This window comes from Crocodylus siamensis, chromosome 12, assembly GCF_052110815.1.
Source record: "Crocodylus siamensis isolate JL-2025a chromosome 12, ASM5211081v1, whole genome shotgun sequence".
NCBI lineage: Eukaryota > Metazoa > Chordata > Crocodylia > Crocodylidae > Crocodylus > Crocodylus siamensis.
The window spans coordinates 50,884,436-50,903,490 of NC_143406.1; the positions used below are offsets into that span (position 1 = coordinate 50,884,436).

The following is a 19,055-nucleotide window of genomic DNA, read 5'->3' on the forward strand; positions in this document are numbered from 1 at the left end:
ACTCTTGTCTCTGGACCCCTGGTCCTATACAGCTGTGCCTCTGGCACCAGGCTCTCTGCAAGGTTCCCTCTAAGGTGCGCGTGTGCGCAGCCATGCACACAAGTAAAAGTCTTGCCATGCACCAACTTTTTAAGGCCTCACACCCACCGGGGTAGAAGCTGGGCTGCGGCATGGGACACTTACCAAAGGTAAACTCCTCCCCAAGGTGAGGCAAGGGCGGGGGTGGTGGTCTGGCATAGGCTCCGCTGGCTCCGGGGAACTGCTGCTCTCCCCCCCATTGCCTGTGGGAGTGAAGCGGCACGTGGCGTCAGGGCTGAGGAGTGGAGCAGTTCCCTGGAGCCAGCAGAACCTGCAGAGCAGTTCTCAGGAGCTAGCAGAGACTTTGCCAGCCCCAGCCTCCATGCCTGCCTTCACCTCGAGGAGAAGCTGAGTGAGGCTCTGCCAGCTCTGGGGAACTGCTCCACAGGCCCTTGTCCCCTAGCCCCCGCTGCCTGCCTCGGGTGAGGAATGAGGAGAGCTTACTTTTGTTAAGTGTCCCACGCTGCAGCAAAAGGTGGAAGCGGGACCAAAGTGGCACGTTTACAGACCGCTACTCCTTAGAGGGAACACTGGCTCTCTGTCCCCTCTACCTGTACCCCTGTAGGGGATACTGGGGCCTCCACCTACCTTTTAGCCCCTGCTCTGCTGGCAGGCTGTGCTAGGAGACTCTGGCCTTAAAGGGACTGCTCTGTCTCCTAGTAACAAGGCTAGGTCTCCCTGGTACAGGCACCTTCTGCTAATTTTCTTGGTGTTTGGCCCAAATCAGCCCCTGGATGGAGAGCAGACAGCTGAAGGTAAAAAATCAGGGAGCTGAAGGGTAGTCTGAGATGGTGCTGAGAAAAGAAAGGATATACTTCCAAGAACTTGCTCCTATAATACCACCTGCTGTCTAAGGTATCTATTCCCACATTAAATTAGTCCAGAGCTTCTCAGTGCAATTGGTGCCCAAATTACTATTGTGACAAAAATGTCCACTTACAACTGATTCTTTAGAAGATTGTATTCCCTGACTGAACCCAGACCTGGCCACATTAACCCATGGATTTCATATCTACAGGCTTAATTAATATAATTTCTATCTAAGAATGAAGTACCACCTGGAAAAGTTTTTTTTAAATAAGAATCACAACAGTCTGGTATAGTCTCACTAGCCCCATGATAACATATGCTAGTGCTTTGCACTGGCAGTCTTTCTAAGTGCTCTGTCCTGTTGTTTAAAGACCCTGGTGGGACTGATCCACATAATTTCTTCCCAAACACCCTTAGCCTTCCATAGCATCTACATTTCCCTGGAAAAAAAATGAATGGTTAAATAAGTGGGACAGGCTTGTGTAATGTAGGAGTTGGAACTTTCTTTGGGGTAAACTAACAGAGTAGTATTTACTCTTTCAGGGAATTGGAATCTGTCACCCCTGTTCAGTATTCAGAATTTGATACAAAACTAACTTTCCTTCAATAAATCAATCCTTAACTATTTAAGCTATTTTTTGTAGCCTAGGAAGGAAGAAGTATTATTTTAAAATGTGAGAGGCACTCATATAATACTACTGTCTTTGGGTCGGTATTAGTATGCAAGCATTCTCATTGATAAGAAAGAAAGCTGGAGCAGTGGCTTAGAGGACAGCATGTGTGAAGTAATTGGTACAGTAGTCATGGTGTGAGAGATGGCTGGCTAATGCTTTCCCTGCAGGGCATAGGGGCTAGGGGCAGAAGTTACCCACAAGCTGGTTTAAGTGATCAGAAACTGGTTTAATCCTGTAACAGAACAGAAGTTCACTGCACATAAGTCAGTTTCAAAATGGCTGAAACTGGTTTAAGATAAACCTGGTTGAATGTAGTATCAGACTTAACTGATTTAGGTCAAACCAGTTTATGAAACTTCTGTCCCAGACCCCTTCCTGGTTCAAGTTAAATCAGAGTCCTCCAGCATCCCAGCATGCTTTGCAGTCCTGGGCTGTGCTGTGCTGTCTGCTTCAGAGAGCAAGGCTGGCCCTGCCCCTCTGCTTCCTAGCTGGAACAGTGAGGGCTGTCTCACTGACTACCCCCAGGCAAACCCTGGCTGGGATCTGGGGCCAGGAAGGGTTCAACTCGGTTTCCCTTGAGTACCAAGCTGCCCTGCCCTGCCCTCCTGGTTTACTGAGTGCCAGCTGTGACTATAGACTAAAAATCCCAGAGGCACCTGGAAGCAGGAAGAAATGATCAGCAACCCTGCAGAGTCCTGCTGTTGTGATTGTGGACTGCAAATCCCAAAGATCGGGGGGGGCAACAGAAGGAGGAAGGAAACACACAGCCCATGCTGGCTATGTGCCAGAGAGCTGTGCTGTAGTGTCATGTCCGTCCGTCCCCGTGTGGTCCCCCCCCGCCCCCCCTGCGTTTCTGGCTTTAGCCACTGCAGGCGTGTGGCTTCATTTCCTGGCGATCAAAATTGATTGTCTGCTCATCTGCATATTGGTTCAATCTTTGCAGGTTAGACTAACGTGCAAAGGCTGAATTAAAGGCTTTTTGACTGTACTTAGCCAGGGTGGCTGTGACTGGAATTGCTCTCGCAAAGCAGTGCAGACATGGGAGTAAGTCAGATGAGGTGATGGTAATGTCACTTGTCATTTTAGTTATTCAGTCTGAACAAAGAAGCAGGAGGAAGCTAGCAGTGCTTCCTCTTCAGAGTGTGCTGTTTAGGCCCATTGTGTGTACATCACGGGGTTCCCATTTTGCTTAATCTGAAGCCTGTCCATACAGTGCTAGGTACTGTGTTGGGTTTTTTTTGTTTGTTTGGGTTTTTTTGCTGCCTTGTGTTAATTCCCCCTGCTCTTGCACTTTAATGTTGATAATGGAAATGAGATATCCTGTTTGTTCACGCAGGACAAAAATAGGCAAATTATGATAAAGCAAACAGAATTAGGTGCACAAAATGAAATCATCTGAAAAAAGTCCTTACCTATATCTCTATCCTGAAGAAAGACATCAACATACAATACTCACTGTCATCTGCTTATTATTATGTATGGCTTGTACTCTTGTGTATGATGTTTTAACTGTTAATTGTGTTTGGCAGAAGCGAGATTCACATTTGGACCTTAGACTTACTTTATTTAGGACCCTCCAGAAATACATTGATGAACAATAATTAACAATAAATGTGAGGAATTCTTGCAAAATTGTGGTATTTCTGTAGGGATTAATAAAATGCTATTTTTTTTCAGACCTGCTTATTATTTTAATACCTGATATGTATGAATCAGGAAGATTAGAAGGTTGTTATCTGTGGCTGGTGTATTAAACCAAACATCCTTTACTAAGGTGTTATCTGACTCAAAAATCTAGGTATCCTAACCTCCTTTGTAAATGTCGTTATAAGCAGTGCCTTTTTATTTCCAAGAAAGCAGTAAACAGTGAGCATCTAAATTAAGTCAATATGTGAAATTTTCAGTAGATTAGTCCAGTTGTTTGGGACATCTCAGATAGACATGCATTTCCAGTTATCAGAAAATCCAGTCCAGGCTAAGAAAAGGAACAATCTGGCAGTTAATACTGATGTTGAAATTGACATTCTGTTGTCTTATACCTGATTAAAATGCAGGGTGGAAGTTCCAGTTTTTTTGGACATAATGTTACGTATTCACTCAGTCTGGCTGTAGACTGAAAAAACGGAGGAGGTGAGTGCAAGCAGGAACTCGCTTAACAATATTATGGCTATATTTACAACCCAGATTCCTGGAAGTGCTGTCTTTAAACCTAGAGCAGACTAGGTTTTAGATAATGGAGCAAAATCTATAATAAGACTTTAAATACCTTGGATCTTTTTTCCTTTAACAGATGTTGGAATAAGTGATGAGGAAAAACACTCAACAGAAGTATGTCTGGTATTGCATTTGTTAGGTGCCACAGATGCAGAAAAAATGAATTACATTATTGTCATGTTAACATTTATAATATTTTAAAAAACAAAGATTTTATTTCTGTGGTTCAGTGTTTCCATGTAAGACGTGCTATGTTTGGTATTGCGTATGTAATTCTTAAATTCACACCGCTAAATACCAAATCTGTGTGTAATTTGTTGGGGATTCCTTCAACAGAGGACACCATGAATGTAGTCATACTGCAAACTGGTTGTCATTCAAAGCCAGGCGCTCACCTGTTTTCAGCAGACAGCATAGGAATTGCAAATGAATGGAGCAGCAGTCTTAACTCTACAAACAGCATTACAAATAACAATGGGCAATCTGGAAATGTAAGTGTAAATAATTCTGGAAAAAGTTAATAATGATCATTGTGCAAATATATAATTGTTTATTTTATTTATCAAAGATCTATTTTGACTGTTTGCATACTACAACCAAGAAGAAACAATTTTCCTATACATTGAAAGGTAGTAGAAATCAATGAAGCCAATAGAAATCCTAGAAGCCAATAATCAAGGTTTTAAACTGGTTCTAAACAAATATTGCAATGTTTGCACTGTCTACGAGATTTAATCTTGTATTCTAGCTGTGTTTTCTCTCCTCTTTCTCTTCTGTAGATGCGATAGGATGCCTGGAGATACTCAAAAAATATGTTAATAAGGGTTACAAGTACCTTAATAAAAGTACTTTAATCAGTGTACCCTCAAACTTGTCAAACAATCTTAAAACAACATAAATTGCTACACTGATTTTTTTTTTTTTTTTTGATTTTCTTTTTTTAAAGGAAGAAGCTCTACTCCAGGCCTTTTCTCTCTGTTAAAAGGAAAACTAGATAGGAATTAGAAAGCACTGCACTATACTTAAAAAAACCTCACTGAAACAAACAAAAATCTAATCCCTCTCAAGTTTATCATCCCTGTTATTGCATGTAAGAGGCTCTCAGAAATTATAAAAATAGTTAAAATTACTTTATTCTCTCAAACTAAGTTGGACATTAAAAACGAGAAGGGATTGATTAGAACTTTTTATTCTCTACCTGTTAGTCTTGTTTGGAAATTCTGCCTTTCAGTGAGATTCATGTTGAAGTTGTTTGAAAAAGGACGTGCAGTATTTCTTTCTGGCCTTTTTTTGATGTGATACTTTCTGGCTTCAAATATAGCTTGAGAGTATTATGCAGCTCAGGGCTGTCCAGCTAATCGGCAGTGAGCACCCAGATGCACTGCAGGCTGTAGACCAGGGCGCAGGGCGCTGCATGCTATGCAGGACACTTGCCACATGGACATCCCCTCCCTCTGCTGTGTAGACAGCTTAGCTTCTATTCTGCTGTGCATCTAGCTTCACCTGCTCCTGGCTGGGCACACCACATAGGCATCTCTCCCCTCTGCTGCTGCATGCAGTACAGGCAGGCCAGCCCCCTGTCTTGCGCGCCCAAGTAAGTAGCCTGCCCCCTTCCTCCTTTACGTGCAGCACAGGCACTCCTTGCTTTGTAAGCCACTCTGGCAGCTCCCCTGTCTGCTGCTGCATGCATCATAGGCAGTCCGATAGCCCAGTCCTCTCTTGCTATACCGTCCCACCCTCAAGAGGTAGGGGCAGGAAGTGGAAGCTTGAAAGGGAGGGGGAGTTTGGAGACCCTGGTCACTGATGCACTGGAAACAGTGAGGGGAGTGGTGGCTGGGTGGTAGCCCACAAGTCACATGTTAGCCCTTTGCAGGCTGCATGTGGCCTGTGAGCCAACGACTGGACAGTCCTACTGTAGCTCACAAGTACTTGTATAGTTAGTTATTGTTAGAATTTTAATTCCCAGATTGTCAACAGTTTATAGTTATAAGGTATAAATAGGAAGCACATAAAGGGTACATATTTAAAGTATTGTTTGTTTAATAGAAAATAATCTGGTAGTGCATTTATTAAAATCCCTGAGCCTCTCTTTGATGCAAGTTATGTGGCTGCATTTTTACACTAACACTACAGGTGTCTTTGTAGCTGTCTCTGTTGTTCCTTAGTTGTCTGGTCTGAAGTCTGCTGCCACAGCCTCTCGGGGGACAATTAGGGGCCTACCCCACTCTGTCTTCAGAACTGGGTTCTATTGCTGCTTAAGGACTGAGTCCCCGTGAACTCTTTTGCTGAGTTCAATTTCTTGGTGCGGAGGCTTTCAAAAGTGACCCATTGAGAGTCACCTCCTCTTTTGGAAGTTTCTGAATTTGCTCTTACTACTAAGTGATTGTACAAGGTTACCAACACGAGTCTCATGGCTCATCTGCCCGTCTTCCATCGCATGTCCACTGGCACTACTTGTTCTGTTGTTGAAGAACTAATTTTCAGCAATTATCTCCATCCTTCCCATTTTTGTACTTATTAATTTATTACCATTTATCTCACTTTGTGCTACTTGCCACTTTCATTTTTCTCTATTGTACTTATCTCTTCTGAGTATTCAGATCTTGCTCAGTCTTCTGAGTATTCGGATCTTGCTTTGTCCCCTACTGCTCCCTCTGCTGCTTTATCCCTTTTACTTTTCTCACTTCTGCTTCCTGAGTGCTGGTGCCTCCTTTCTCTCACCACCTCCTGTCCAAATCAAAATAATCCATTTTATTTCAGGTATGTGTTCTCATCCCTTTTTTTGGGCTTGAGGCACCCCTCCATAACTTTAGGGAATTGAGTAGTACCGAATATCAAAATTAATATATATAATACACTGTTTACCAAAAATTAGTGGTGAGATTCTGGAGAACATTGAGTATTTCCTGTATCTGGGAAGCCATCTTGTAAGAAGGCTGACATCAGTAAAGAAATCCAACATCACCTCAAATGTGCAAGTTCAGCCTTTGGATGCCTGAGGAAATAGGTGTTTGACGATCGCGGCACTGGATCCAAAACCAAGCTCATGTTTTATCAAGCTGTTGTGATACTCACTTTACTGCACAGAGCTGAGAATTGGACAATGTACAGGAGACCCCTCAAATCATTGGAAAAGTTCCATCAACATTGCCTGTGGAAGATCCTTCAAATCCAGTGGGAAGATAAATGCACCAACTTTAGCATCCTCTCGCAAGCAAACGCCATGAGCATTGAGCATCCAACATCAACCTTGCTGGGCCAACTACATCATCCTGATGTCTGATTCCAGACTCCCAAAGCAAGTTTTATTTTCCCAGCTCAGTCAGGATGTGGAGGAGGAGAGCAGATAAAGTGCTTCAAGGACACCCTTAAGGCCAACCTAAAGAAAATGCAACATTGGCACTAATTTGTGGAGGACTTATTGCCCAGAATCACCCCAAATGGAGGAAGAATCTTTTGCAAGGATCTCAGTACTTTGAAGCCTCCCAATGACAAAAGGAGACAGAAGAGTGAGAGTGGCAAAAACAGTGCATCATGGACTATCCATCCCACATGAAAACATGTGCTCAAGTTGCGGTGGAGTCTTTCAATCCCAGACTTGCCTTATCAGCCAGCTTCGGACTTGCAGATAAGACCATCGTGGAAGGCAGTAATTTTTGGCCGCGAGGGATTGCCAGAGAATATTACAGGGTTTGCTTACTTGCAGAAGGGCTGGGCATGGGGAGTGGAGGATTATTCAGGCAGGGACAAGCCTGAGTCTATGTTTATCTACTTAGCTTACCTGTCCTGGCACCCTGGTTGAGAACCACTGTTAGACACTTTCTTCCTCTTGGATGCTGCTCTTCCTTGGCTACACCGCCTAAACCCTGTATAACCAGCTCGGTAGCTCAGTTTACTCTGTAGCACTTTACTTGACATTGTCATTCTTTTTTTCATAGTTTCATAGTAGGGTCGGAAGGGACCTGAGCGGATCATCATGCTCATAGCACCTGCCTTGCTGCCCCCTGATCATGCAAGTGGCCCTCCTCTGGACCCTCTCGATGCTTTTTCTCAAGCAAATCCTGGGACGTTCTCAAACAAACCCCGACGTTATTCTCCCGTCGTACTCGGCCTTGGTGAGGCCACAGCTGGAGTACTGCATCCCGTTTTGGGCTCCACAATTCAAAAAGGATGTGGAGAAGCTTGAGCGGGTGCAGAGGAGAGCCATGTGCATGATCAGAAGTCAGGAAGACAGAACTTATGATGAGAGGCTGAGAGCCAAGGGACTCTTCAGCCTAACAAAGCACAGGCTCAGGTGTGATCTGGTGGCCACGTATAAGTTTATCGGGGTGCTCATCAGGATCTAGGGGAATGTCTGTTCCCCAGAGTGCCCCAAGGGATGACAAGATCAAATGGTCACAAACTCCGCCGCAACCAATTCAGGCTGGACAAAAGGAAGAACTTCTTTACTGTCCGAGCCCCGAGGGTTTGGAATAGACTGCCACTGAAGGCGGTTCAAGCACCCACTTTGAATGTCTTCAAAACGCACTTGGATGCTTATCTTGCTGAGATCCTATGATGCCTGCTGACTTCCTCCCCCTGGGGCAGGGGGCTGGACTCAATGATCCTCCAGGGTGCCTTCCAGCTCGAATGTCTATAAAATCAAGTCCATGGGCAGGAAAGAGTACTGGGGTCAAATGACCCTGGCTAGGTGATTATCTAGCCTCCTTTTGAAGATCCCCAGGGTAAGAGTGAGCACCACCTCCCTTGGAAATTGGTTCCAGATCCTAGCTGCCCTGACCATGAAGTAGTGCCTCCTGATACCTACCTATCTACTCAGTCAACTTATGGCCATTATTCCTCATTACTCCTGGTAGTGTTTGGGGGAACAGGGACTCTCCCATGGCCTGCTGGTTCCCTTGGCGGTTTGTAGATGGCTACCAGATCCCCTCTCAGCCCCCTCTTGTGGAGGCTGAACAGGTTCAGGTCCTGTAGCCTCTACTCGTAGGGCCTGCCCTGCTGCCCTGATCATGCGAGTGGCCTCCTCTGGACCCTCTCCATGCTGTCCACATCCCTCTTGAAGTGCGGCACCCAGAACTGGACGTAGTACTCCAGCTGCAGCCTGACCAGTGTCGCACAGAGGGGGAGGATCACCTCCTTGGACCTGCTCGTGATGCAGCTGTGGATGCATGACAAGGTGCAGTTGGCCTTCCTGACCGCATCCCCCACGTTGGCGGCCCATGTTCATCTGCCCACCCCTATAACCTGTCTAGTTCTAGTTGCGGCCTGTCCCTCTCCTCCAGTGTGTCCACTTCTCCCCACATCTTAGCGTCATCCGCGAACTTGAACAAGGTGCTTTTCACGCCCTTGTCCAAGTCGCTGATGAAGATGTTGAACGGTGCAGGCCCGAGGACCGAGCCCTGCGGGACCCCACTGCCCACATCCCTCCAGATTAAAAAAGACCCGTCCACCACCACTCTCTGGGTGTGGCCCTCCAGCCAATTTGCGACCCATCTGACTGTGTAGGCATCGACACCACAGTCGCCTAATTTTTTAACGAGAAAGGGGTGAGAGACAGTGTCGAAGGCCTTCCTAAAGTCCAGAAAGACTACGTCCACCGCGACCCCTGCATCCAAGGATTTTGTGACCTGGTCCTAGAAGGCCACCAGGTTGGTCTGACGGGACCTGCCTCTAATAAACCCATGTTGGTTGCCCCTAAACATGATCTCCCCTGCTGGTCCCTCACAGATGTGCTCCTGGATAATTTTCTCAAAGAGCTTCCCCAGGACCGAGGTAAGACTAATGGACCTATAGTTTCCTGCACCCTCCTTCCTCCCTCCTTTGAAAATGGGGACAACGTTGGCCCTTTTCCAGTCCTCTGGCACCTCACCAGAGCACCACGAGTGCTCGTAAAGCTGTGCCAGGGGTCCCACAATGACCTCTGCTAGTTCCCTCAGCACTGTGGGGTGGAGAGCATGTGGACCTGCTGATTTGAACACGTCTAGCCCCACCAGAAGTTCTCTGACTAGGTCCTCACTGACCTTGGGCCTGGCAGTGTCTCCCCTGGGTCCGTCAGGGATCCCAGTTGGGGGGATGCCCTGGTCCCTGCTCAAAAAGATGGAGGTAAAGAAATTGTTAAGTAGGTTAGCTTTGTCATCTGGTGTGACCACTAGATTTCCTAGCGTATCCTGCAGAGGCCCTACTTATCCAGTACCTTCTTTTTACCCCGTGTGTGTAAAAAAAAAAAAAAAAAAAAAAAAAAAAAAAAAAAGGGACTTCTCGTTATCTTTGATCTGGGTTGCTAGTCCTAGTTCCATCTCTGCCTTAGCCTTTCTAACAGCCCCCCTATGGTCTTGAGCAATGGAGTTATAATCCTCCTTGGTGATGACCCCTCCCTTCCATTGGGTGTATGCCTCCTTTTTAGCTTTGAGATGTTCCTGGATGCTTTTGGTGAGCCGTGGGGACTTTTGAGCACTCTTGGCCCCTTTGCTCCGTGTTGGGACTGTCACCCTTTGGGCTTGGAGGATCATCTCCTTAAGGAATGACCACTCTTCCTGGACTCCCAACTCCCCTCCCCTCTGGGACCTCAGTGCCTCCCCAACTAGTCTCCTTACTTCATTGAAACCCACCCTCCTGAAGTCTAGGGCTGTTGTCTTGCTGCAGGCCTTTGACACCCTGCACTGAATGGTGAATTCCAGCGGGTGATGATCGCTTTTGCCCAAGTAGTTGAGAACCCGCAGTCCACTCAGGTTGTCGCCCGTGGCCAGGACCAGATCCAACAAGGCATTTCTCCCTACATCCACTGTTTTAAATACTACAGATTCTTCCTCCTGCATCTCAGATATTGCTTAGCCCAATCCATATTGCTGACGTTGGGTCTGGCATATCCTTCCCCTTAACATCTTCCGGTACCCTTTTCGCGTCTTTTACTTATAGCTCCTTACCTCACAGTAGCTTCCATTTACCTACTGCGTTCCACTCAAAATTCTCCATTTTCAGCTTCAGAGCTGCTCATTTTGCTTCCCTGATGTACATCCTGTGTCTCAGCTTTCCATTCCCCTGTTTTTGCTGTATAATTCTGTCAGCTAGGCATACACTGGCACATTTTAGGTGATCTTCTATTCATGATTGTTTTTTCATATAACCCCAAGACTTAGTGCACCATGTAGCCACATTCAATTCCTTCAAATATTTCCTCAAGATTACTGCTTTCAGTTAACTTTTTCCAGTGTTCTGAAATACTTTTGGAAGAACCTAATTTATTTATAACAAAATGTATCTTGTCATTTTGAGGTTTAACCCTGGTATCTCCTGTATATCCACCTCCATTAGTGGGTTATTTCTTGCTGCAGTGTGTCTCACTTAAAAGGTGGCACGTGATAGGGGCATAGCATGGTTGTGATATACCATGTGGTTCGATAATAACTTAACAATAAGTTATAACAGAGAGAGAGACTTTTTTTTCTAAGATAAGATAAAAAATTAATAAACTGCATATTAAAACTATAAGCACTTTCTTTTAGATTTTTTAATTTAAGCTTCCCTTGAAATACCATATCCTAAATGTTGAAGAATGTAGTTTCTTCATGGAAGCCCTCACACACGAATTGGGTTCTAGTTTAAACAGAGCAAACAAACAATTTAATATTCTACCTGCAGAAGCTGATCTGTTTTAAAAAAAAGACATGCCTTTGTTAGACCAGATCTGCTTACTCAGCACTGAAAGAAAAAAACAACACAAAACCAACCAGGTTGAGAAAAAGAATGGAGGAAAAACTATTTGCTGTTTAGCTAAGGAAAAGAGAAAGGTTAATTAGATTTGCACTATTTCTCCCTTTTTATATATTAGCCTAGCTAGCAGTTTTTCAGCTTGCATTTTACAATTAATTTCCTAATTATTCTTAAAAGAAAAAATTAGATGAGAGAAAAAAAGACAAAGAGAATCACATATATGAATGTTGCCAGGAGGCATCAATGCAGCATTTTCAAAAATTGTACCATTACATCCAGTAACTTTACTTGGGGCACAGGTTGGGAACCAGTTTCTTTAAATGCCCTCTGCTTTTGGACTCTGCCTCCAGAATGCCTCTTTGAGAAAATTATTGAGAGGCTGTCAGGGGAGTGTATGCTTAGAGGCAACCAACATGGGTTTATTAGAGGCAGGTCCCGTCAGACCAACCTGGTGGCCTTCTAGGACCAGATCACAAAATCCTTGGATGCAGGGGTCGCGGTGGACGTAGTCTTTCTGGACTTTAGGAAGGCCTTCGACACTGTCTCTCACCCCATTCGCGTTAAAAAATTGGGCGACTGTGGTGTCGATGCCTACACAGTCAGATGGGTCGCAAATTGGCTGGAGGGCCACACCCAGAGAGTGGTGGTGGACGGGTCTTTTTTGATCTGGAGGGATGTGGGCAGTGGGGTCCCGCAGGGCTCGGTCCTCGGGCCTGCACCGTTCAACATCTTCATCAGCGACTTGGACAAGGGCGTGAAAAGCACCTTGTTCAAGTTCGCGGATGACGCTAAGATGTGGGGAGAAGTGGGCATGCTAGAAGGGAGGGACAGGCTGCAATTGGATCTGGACAAATTACAGGTGTGGGCAGATAAGAATAAGATGGGATTCAATACTGACAAGTACAGGGTACTGCACCTATGGAGGAAGAACCAGCAGCCTACCTCCAGGCTGGGGAACTCCCTTCTAGTCAGCACAGAGGCAGAAAAGGATCCTGGAGTCATTAGAACTCCAAGATGAACATGGGCCGCCAATGTGGGGTAGCAGTCAGGAACGCTAACTGCACCTTGGCATGCATCCACAGCTACAGCACAAGCAGGTCCAAGGAGGTGATACGCCCCCTCTGTGCGACACTGGTCAGGCCGCAGCTGGAGTACTACGTCCGGTTCTGGGCGCCGCACTTCAGGAGGGATGTGGACAGCATGGAGAGGGTCCAGAGGAGGCCACTCATGATCAGGGGGCAGCAGGGCAGGCCCTACGAGGAGAGGCTGAGGAACCTGAACCTGTTCAGCCTCCATAAGAGAAGGCTGAGGGGGGATCTAGTGGCCATCTATAAACTGGCCCAGGGGACCAGCAGGCAATGGGAAAGTCTGTGTTCCCCTGAGCACTACCGGGAGTAATGAGGAATAACGGCCATAAGATGACTGAGAGTAGATTCAGGCTAGATATCAGGAGCCACTACTTCACGGTCAGGGCGGCTAGGATCTGGAACCAACTTCCAAGAGAGGTGGTACTCACTTCTACCCTGGGGGTCTTCAGAAGGAAGCTAGATGAACATCTTGCCAGGGTCCTTTGACCCCAGTACTCTTTCCTGCCCATGGCAGGGGGTCGGACTTGATGATCTGTTGAGGTCACTTCCGACCCGACCAACTATGAAACTATGTGGCTGGAGTGTTGTGGTCAGAGTTGTAACTGGCAAATACTGCTCCCTGGGCTGTGGTGGTGCATGGTGCGGGAGGAAAGGCCAGAGGTTTGTTGTTGTGGGGAGGATATCACCTCTTTTTCTCTTGCCAAGCATGGTGATGTTGAGCAGCCATTTAAACACAAGTGGCAAAAAGGAGGCTACCTGGCTCAGCAGGTGAGCCTGTGGCTGCTACTCCTATGTTGTTCACTTGTGCTGCTGCTGTGCCTTCCCTGCTTATGTTTTTGGCCCCAGGGTCCAGAAATCCTGAGTAGGTGCACAAGGGAATTCTTATTCCCATTCACATTTTGCTAATGAAAATCTATCTATTTTGGGTGCTTACAATTCAAAACGATACTCATAAGTTGGAGTTCAGAGAAGAGCTCCAAGAATGATTACAGTATTGCAAAGAATCTCTAAATGAAAGATTCCAGAGCTTAATTGATTTGGTTTATCAAAAAAGATCGTCAGGAGGGGACTTGATCAGTCTGTACATACTTACATGGGGAACAGACAAATGATGAGAGGGCTTTTTAATTTAGCAAGCAAAGGTTATATTACAAGATTTCATTACTGGAAGTTGAAGCTATACACAGGTGAACTCACAATAAGACGTATATTTTTGACACCATGAGATGATTACCCAGTGGTTTTGGTAGATTTTCTGTTACTGGAAGTGTTTTATATATATTTCCACTTCAAGTGCAATAACTATAGCTAAATTAGGGTACAATTTTTATTTATTCAGGGGAATTCTGTGGCCTGTGTTATGCAGGAAGTTGGACTAGATGATCAGAAATAAAAATGTTACCAGAAAATGACATTATTTTAGGTAAAATTCCTTCAAGAAGGAATGTACGTTGGTATGTTTATAGATGAATGTCACATGAGCAAAAGTTGTATGTAAGAAAAGGAGGTTCCCACTTCTGGTCTTCAGTCTAGTTGTAATTTATTATTTTAATCTTCTATATAATAATTGCTATGAGAGTGGATAAGAAATTCTGAATAATGCATATTTTGTCTTAGAGACTCAAGTTGTGAACCTTCAGGCTCCTACAGTCTAACACATTGCACAAAACATCATAAGTAGTTTATCTCTAGTTGCTGTTAAATGCAGCAGTACAATGCCTGGCCCTGTCATTATGGAGCCACCTCAGATTTAGCCCAGGTCACTTCTTGGCCAGACATAGCTTGAGGGTCTGTAATTGCACCTCAGGCAGCCTCCTTCCCTGCAGAGTATGTGATGATCAATTTTAAGGTTTCATTCTTCCTGACACCAACCTGATGGCTGCTTCCCTGACATTTCCAGCATAGAGTACTGTTTGTGAACTCATTGCCATCCAGACCACAAATAACGGAAATGCAGGCAAAAGTACCTACAGATAAAGGTCGCCTGCAGATGAAAGGACATGGTCCTTCATGGTAACATGAAGCTACATGTAAAGGACTCCACTTTCAGAGCTATTAGACTTGCTGCTTTTTTGTCAGTTTTGTGTAGTACAGATACTGGCAAAAATGTATTGGTGATATACTGCATTAAGACGCAGGAACGTGTCTGCATTTCATCTGTTCAGAGATGCAGCCACACTATTCAATGAGTGCTTTCTGCACAATAACCTGTTAGTCTTAGACTTTCTGGGTGCCAGAAACAACTTTGAATTCCCTAAACAGATAAGCCATTCCCAAGTACAGGTGAACACTGTTGGAATAAATGTAACCACCTCTCTTCTTCCCTGTTATGGTTGGTGGAAGTTTCCTGGCACTGTGCAGTCATTCACGCCTGTATACGTAAGATAAAGAACAGTTCCTTAAATGCTGTAAAAAAGGAATGAAAGGAAATTCTGCTCTTAGTAGTGTTATTGGGGAGGAAACGGATCATTTTGTTGTTTTTTTCCTTCGTTCCTGATGTTTATTGGTCCTTTGAAATACTCATATACCCTCTGATATTTTACAAAACTAAATGCTAGTTGCATATTTTTATGAGTAGGTCCATGAACACAGAATGTAGCATTAAGAAGGTAGGACAAGAGCATAGAGTTTACTAAGTTTTAGTAAAAACATGTCAAATAAGTGATTTGGGAGAAAACCACGAGAACAGAGAGTCTGTTCTGGGTGCAAGCAATGATGTTAAATAGAGTTTGAACTTTTCCATGGGGAGGGAAGAAATTGCTTTTACAAGTGATGTGAATTGAATTTAGTCTCAGATGCATAAAAAAGTGCCTATTTTAGCAGTAAATTACTTGTTCTATTCCATGTTAAAGTGTCCAGACTTGGCTTACAAGTTCTCTGCCAAAAGTAATGCACACTGTATAAAGCTTATTAAAAATAGAGATTGAAAAATAAAAGTATGGATAAGTGAAAATATGTATTGTACAACAAGATAATGTCCTTTTCTTGTAAACGGTGTGCACTGAACAAAGTTATCTTTGCATGCAAGTGTGTTTCAGTACATCGTGAAATTAACATATAGAGTAGGGCCCAGTAGAAACACACCTGAGTTTCTTTCTGCTGTATGATTTATTAAAGCAATTCAGGAGGAGATGCAGTTAATGTGAACAACATGGTTGTGTGTCATTTAATGTTAGTGGGTATTGCATGCATCTATTGCAGGGTCATAGTTTCAAGGCATTTTACAACTAGAAAAAGCCTTGAACTGAGATTGTAACTCTGACTGACTTCTGTGAAACAAGACCAGATCCTCAAGTATTTAATGGACTCTGTACCAGCTCTCACCTGTCGAATCTGATGTGTGTGCGCTATTGGAACCATTAATTTAATTTTTTTTTAAAGTTAAGTTATTTTTTTTCCATTTTAAATGTGTGTATACATAATGAGAGAGAATATAGTAAGAAATAACCATTAAAAATACAGTGGAGCAAAGTATGTTGGACAAACACTGTTTTCTTTCTGCAGATTTCCTGTTCCTCAAGTCCAACTGTAGCATCAAGCTCTGGTAGCAGTAGTTCTTTGTCACCTGTTGGGCCCCTTTGTAGGCAGAGACCATTAGCAAATGGTGCATTGTGTTCTGAGTCTAGCCCATCAGGTGTTTCCTCACCAACTTCTAACTATCCGAAAGCACCAGGCTTTGAACGAGAGGATCAGGTATGTAGAAGTACAAATAAAATCTGAAATAAATTAGATTTTTTAGCAGACCTGTTTGTTATATGTCTGAAATAAGTTTTGATTACTTAATATCAAGTATGTCAAGATGACTTTTCTGCTACCAGCCATGTTTTTGAGCTAAACAGCTCTTCGTAGAAGAGGTTAACATTAAAAAGGACAATTCCAGATGTAAAAGCTGAAATAATTCCTAAGCCTGTTTGCCTTTAAAAATGCAGAAAAATATCCAACTAAGAGTTCATAGGATTGAATTTTATCTTTATTCTAAATTTCATACTGCTAGAATATTCAGTAATAGCAAGGAAGGTAGATTTTTAGGGTAGAAGTCATCAGGTTGGTTACAAAGTTAAAACACAAATGTGTTAAATGTGATGACAACTGAAGTCATATGTAAAAACATATAATGCATTCAAATAATATGTGATTTATTGCACCATCAGACTTGTGTAAAAATTACCTTGTAGGCTTTAAAATATTAAACATGGGGTTTTTTTAAGATTAATTTTTAAAAAATCCTTATTAATTTTGTTTAATTCTATCCTTGCTACAAAATATTACTAAAGGTAGTGTCTTTTAGCACACACTAGTCCTCAGTATACAACCCTGAACAAGGTAATATTCTAAGTGAAAATATCTGGTAGGTCGACTTACTTCAAATGATTGAAGTGTTAGGGGAAAAATGCTGTTTCTTAAATGGAACCTTGTTGGAAATGGAACAGGAAAGGAGAAATTCATAGCGTAGAAACTGTTGGCATTGTTAACAGGGGACTTCGCTGCTGTGTGACTAGCATTTATTGATACACGGGGAAACTACTCTTTGGCATTCAAGCACATTGATTCTAAATGAAGTCTGCAATGAATACCAGGAGTTTGTCCCATTTGAGTGTATGGGATGTCTGCCATGGACCTTACCAACTCTCTTTTTGTAAAACGACAAACATGATTAATGTGCCTGTGGCTGCCCTCCCCTTCCTTACTTTTAGCCTAGCTGCAAGAACCCAACAACAAACACTACCGGTCAATTTTGTGTTTATTAAATAATGCTCATTTTGAACTGTCAGTTGTTTTGTTTCCTGTGACCATCTCCCTATTCATTCTTACTCCTAATTCCTTTACCTTAGCCCTTGTCTGAGGTTTGAAGAAGCTAAAACGCACAATTTTTTTCCTACTCTACTTTGTTAACCACTGACTCTCTAGTTCCACCCCTTAGCACACCATGTCCTCCTTGCCTCAGCTTTCACCACACTTGAGTTTTTTAATATCCATTCCTGGATTACTTCTTGAGGAAGTCCTGCGACTTCTTTGTGGTTATGGGGCTCCTTTTGAAATTACTTGTAAGCCTCATGCTTTTGTATAATGCTCATTTTATGCCACAAGGAAAATATAGCTTTCAAAATCAGCCTTGCTTCTTTTACTTCACTTAGCTTGCAGTAGCAAAAAGCTCATGATAACAATATTAATAATGGAAAAAAATATATAGGTTGCAGCCAGACTGTTTCCTATCTTAACTGAGATTAATATACAGACAAATGCAGATTAAAAACAGGCTGAATAGGAGAGAAAGGAAGGAAAACTGCTTTGGCATGGGCATGGGCATGGCCAGGTAGGCGGTAGCATGCTTGTCACTTCTGGCCAAAGCTGACACCCTTTCTTAGCCAGATAGTAATCTGCTCCTCTCCAAATATATTTAGTCCAACATTAAGGCCATGGAGGTAGGTGCAGAGTGACGCTTTCCTCTCCTGACATTAGAATTGGCTGAGGTGACAGCATATAAGAAGGCAAGGTCAAAATCAAGGTAAAGATAGCTCAGGTATAACTCCCTTTATAGGATTAAAATGGCAGAATTATGAATATCTTCTTCCAGTTGTAAAGACCAGGCTGGTGCTGGGCCCGCTCCCAGTAAGCAGTTCCATCTGCTTATTAAGATTATATTTTACCAAAGTTTTTCTTTGTTTCAGGCAAAACAGAAAAGCCTGCCAGGTGAGAGTCATCCAAAAATAAGTGAACAGGACAGTAAGCAGGTAAGGTCAATGAAACACCATTATAGATGCATTGGCCTTCCTATAGCATCAGAGTTGTGTTTATAGAAGTAATAGCAGTCTAAGATGGAAGTAGAACCCATGGGAATCTACCATGCGGAATGTCTGGTGCAAGGAAGAGAACTGAGACAGCAGTGTGCCTTGATCATGCTGCTGACTAGGTAGCTCCTGGGTTTGGGAGTTGGAAGCTGTTGTTAGAATTAAGGTAGGCCTTAACCTTGTTGATGGGGAAGAAGACAAGGAACTCCTGAGCTTCTTATACATGTGAGGCAGTGTGGGGAATGAGAAAAAGGAGCCCTCCAGCTGTGAACAAGGGGTTCAATTCTTAGGCCTCTAAATGCTGGAAGCTGTAAGGGAAGGTGGGCATGGTGGGGATCAGTCTGTGTTAATACTGTCCCCTGAGCATCTACTCTCTGCCCCTGAGAGATACAGGACACTCGGTGAGATGGACCTATGCTCTGACAGCATATGGCATCTTCTGTATTCTTATGCGTGCATGCAAAGATAAGAGAGGAGACTGAAGAGTCCTCCAGCCATGTGTGTGTAGTAGTTTCTTAGTTTCTAGGGTCAGAAGGGACCTGAACAGATCATCAAGTCTGACTCCCTGCCCTGGGCAGGAATGAGTGCTGGAATCATAATACTCCAGCCAGATATCTATCCAACTTCCTCCTGAAGGCCCCCAAGGTGGGGGAGAGCACCGCCTCCCTTGGGAGCCCGTTCCAGAGCTTGGC

At 43.8% G+C, this 19,055-nt stretch overlaps 1 protein-coding gene across 3 annotated transcripts in view; it reads left to right on the forward strand.

Annotated features, from left to right (window-relative positions):
• UNKL (unk like zinc finger) overlaps positions 1 to 19,055 on the forward strand; it is an 85,962-nt gene that overhangs the window by 42,478 nt on the left and 24,429 nt on the right. For 2 of the 3 annotated variants that reach the window (XM_090023306.1, XM_090023308.1), the window contains 3 exons: positions 4,113 to 4,267; positions 16,079 to 16,267; positions 18,244 to 18,306. In XM_090023306.1, coding sequence (XP_089879432.1) covers positions 4,113 to 4,267; positions 16,079 to 16,267; positions 18,244 to 18,306 — 407 coding nt within the window. The remainder of the gene's footprint in view (positions 1 to 4,112; positions 4,268 to 16,078; positions 16,268 to 18,243; positions 18,307 to 19,055) is intronic. The other variant, XM_090023309.1, reaches the window with a different exon arrangement.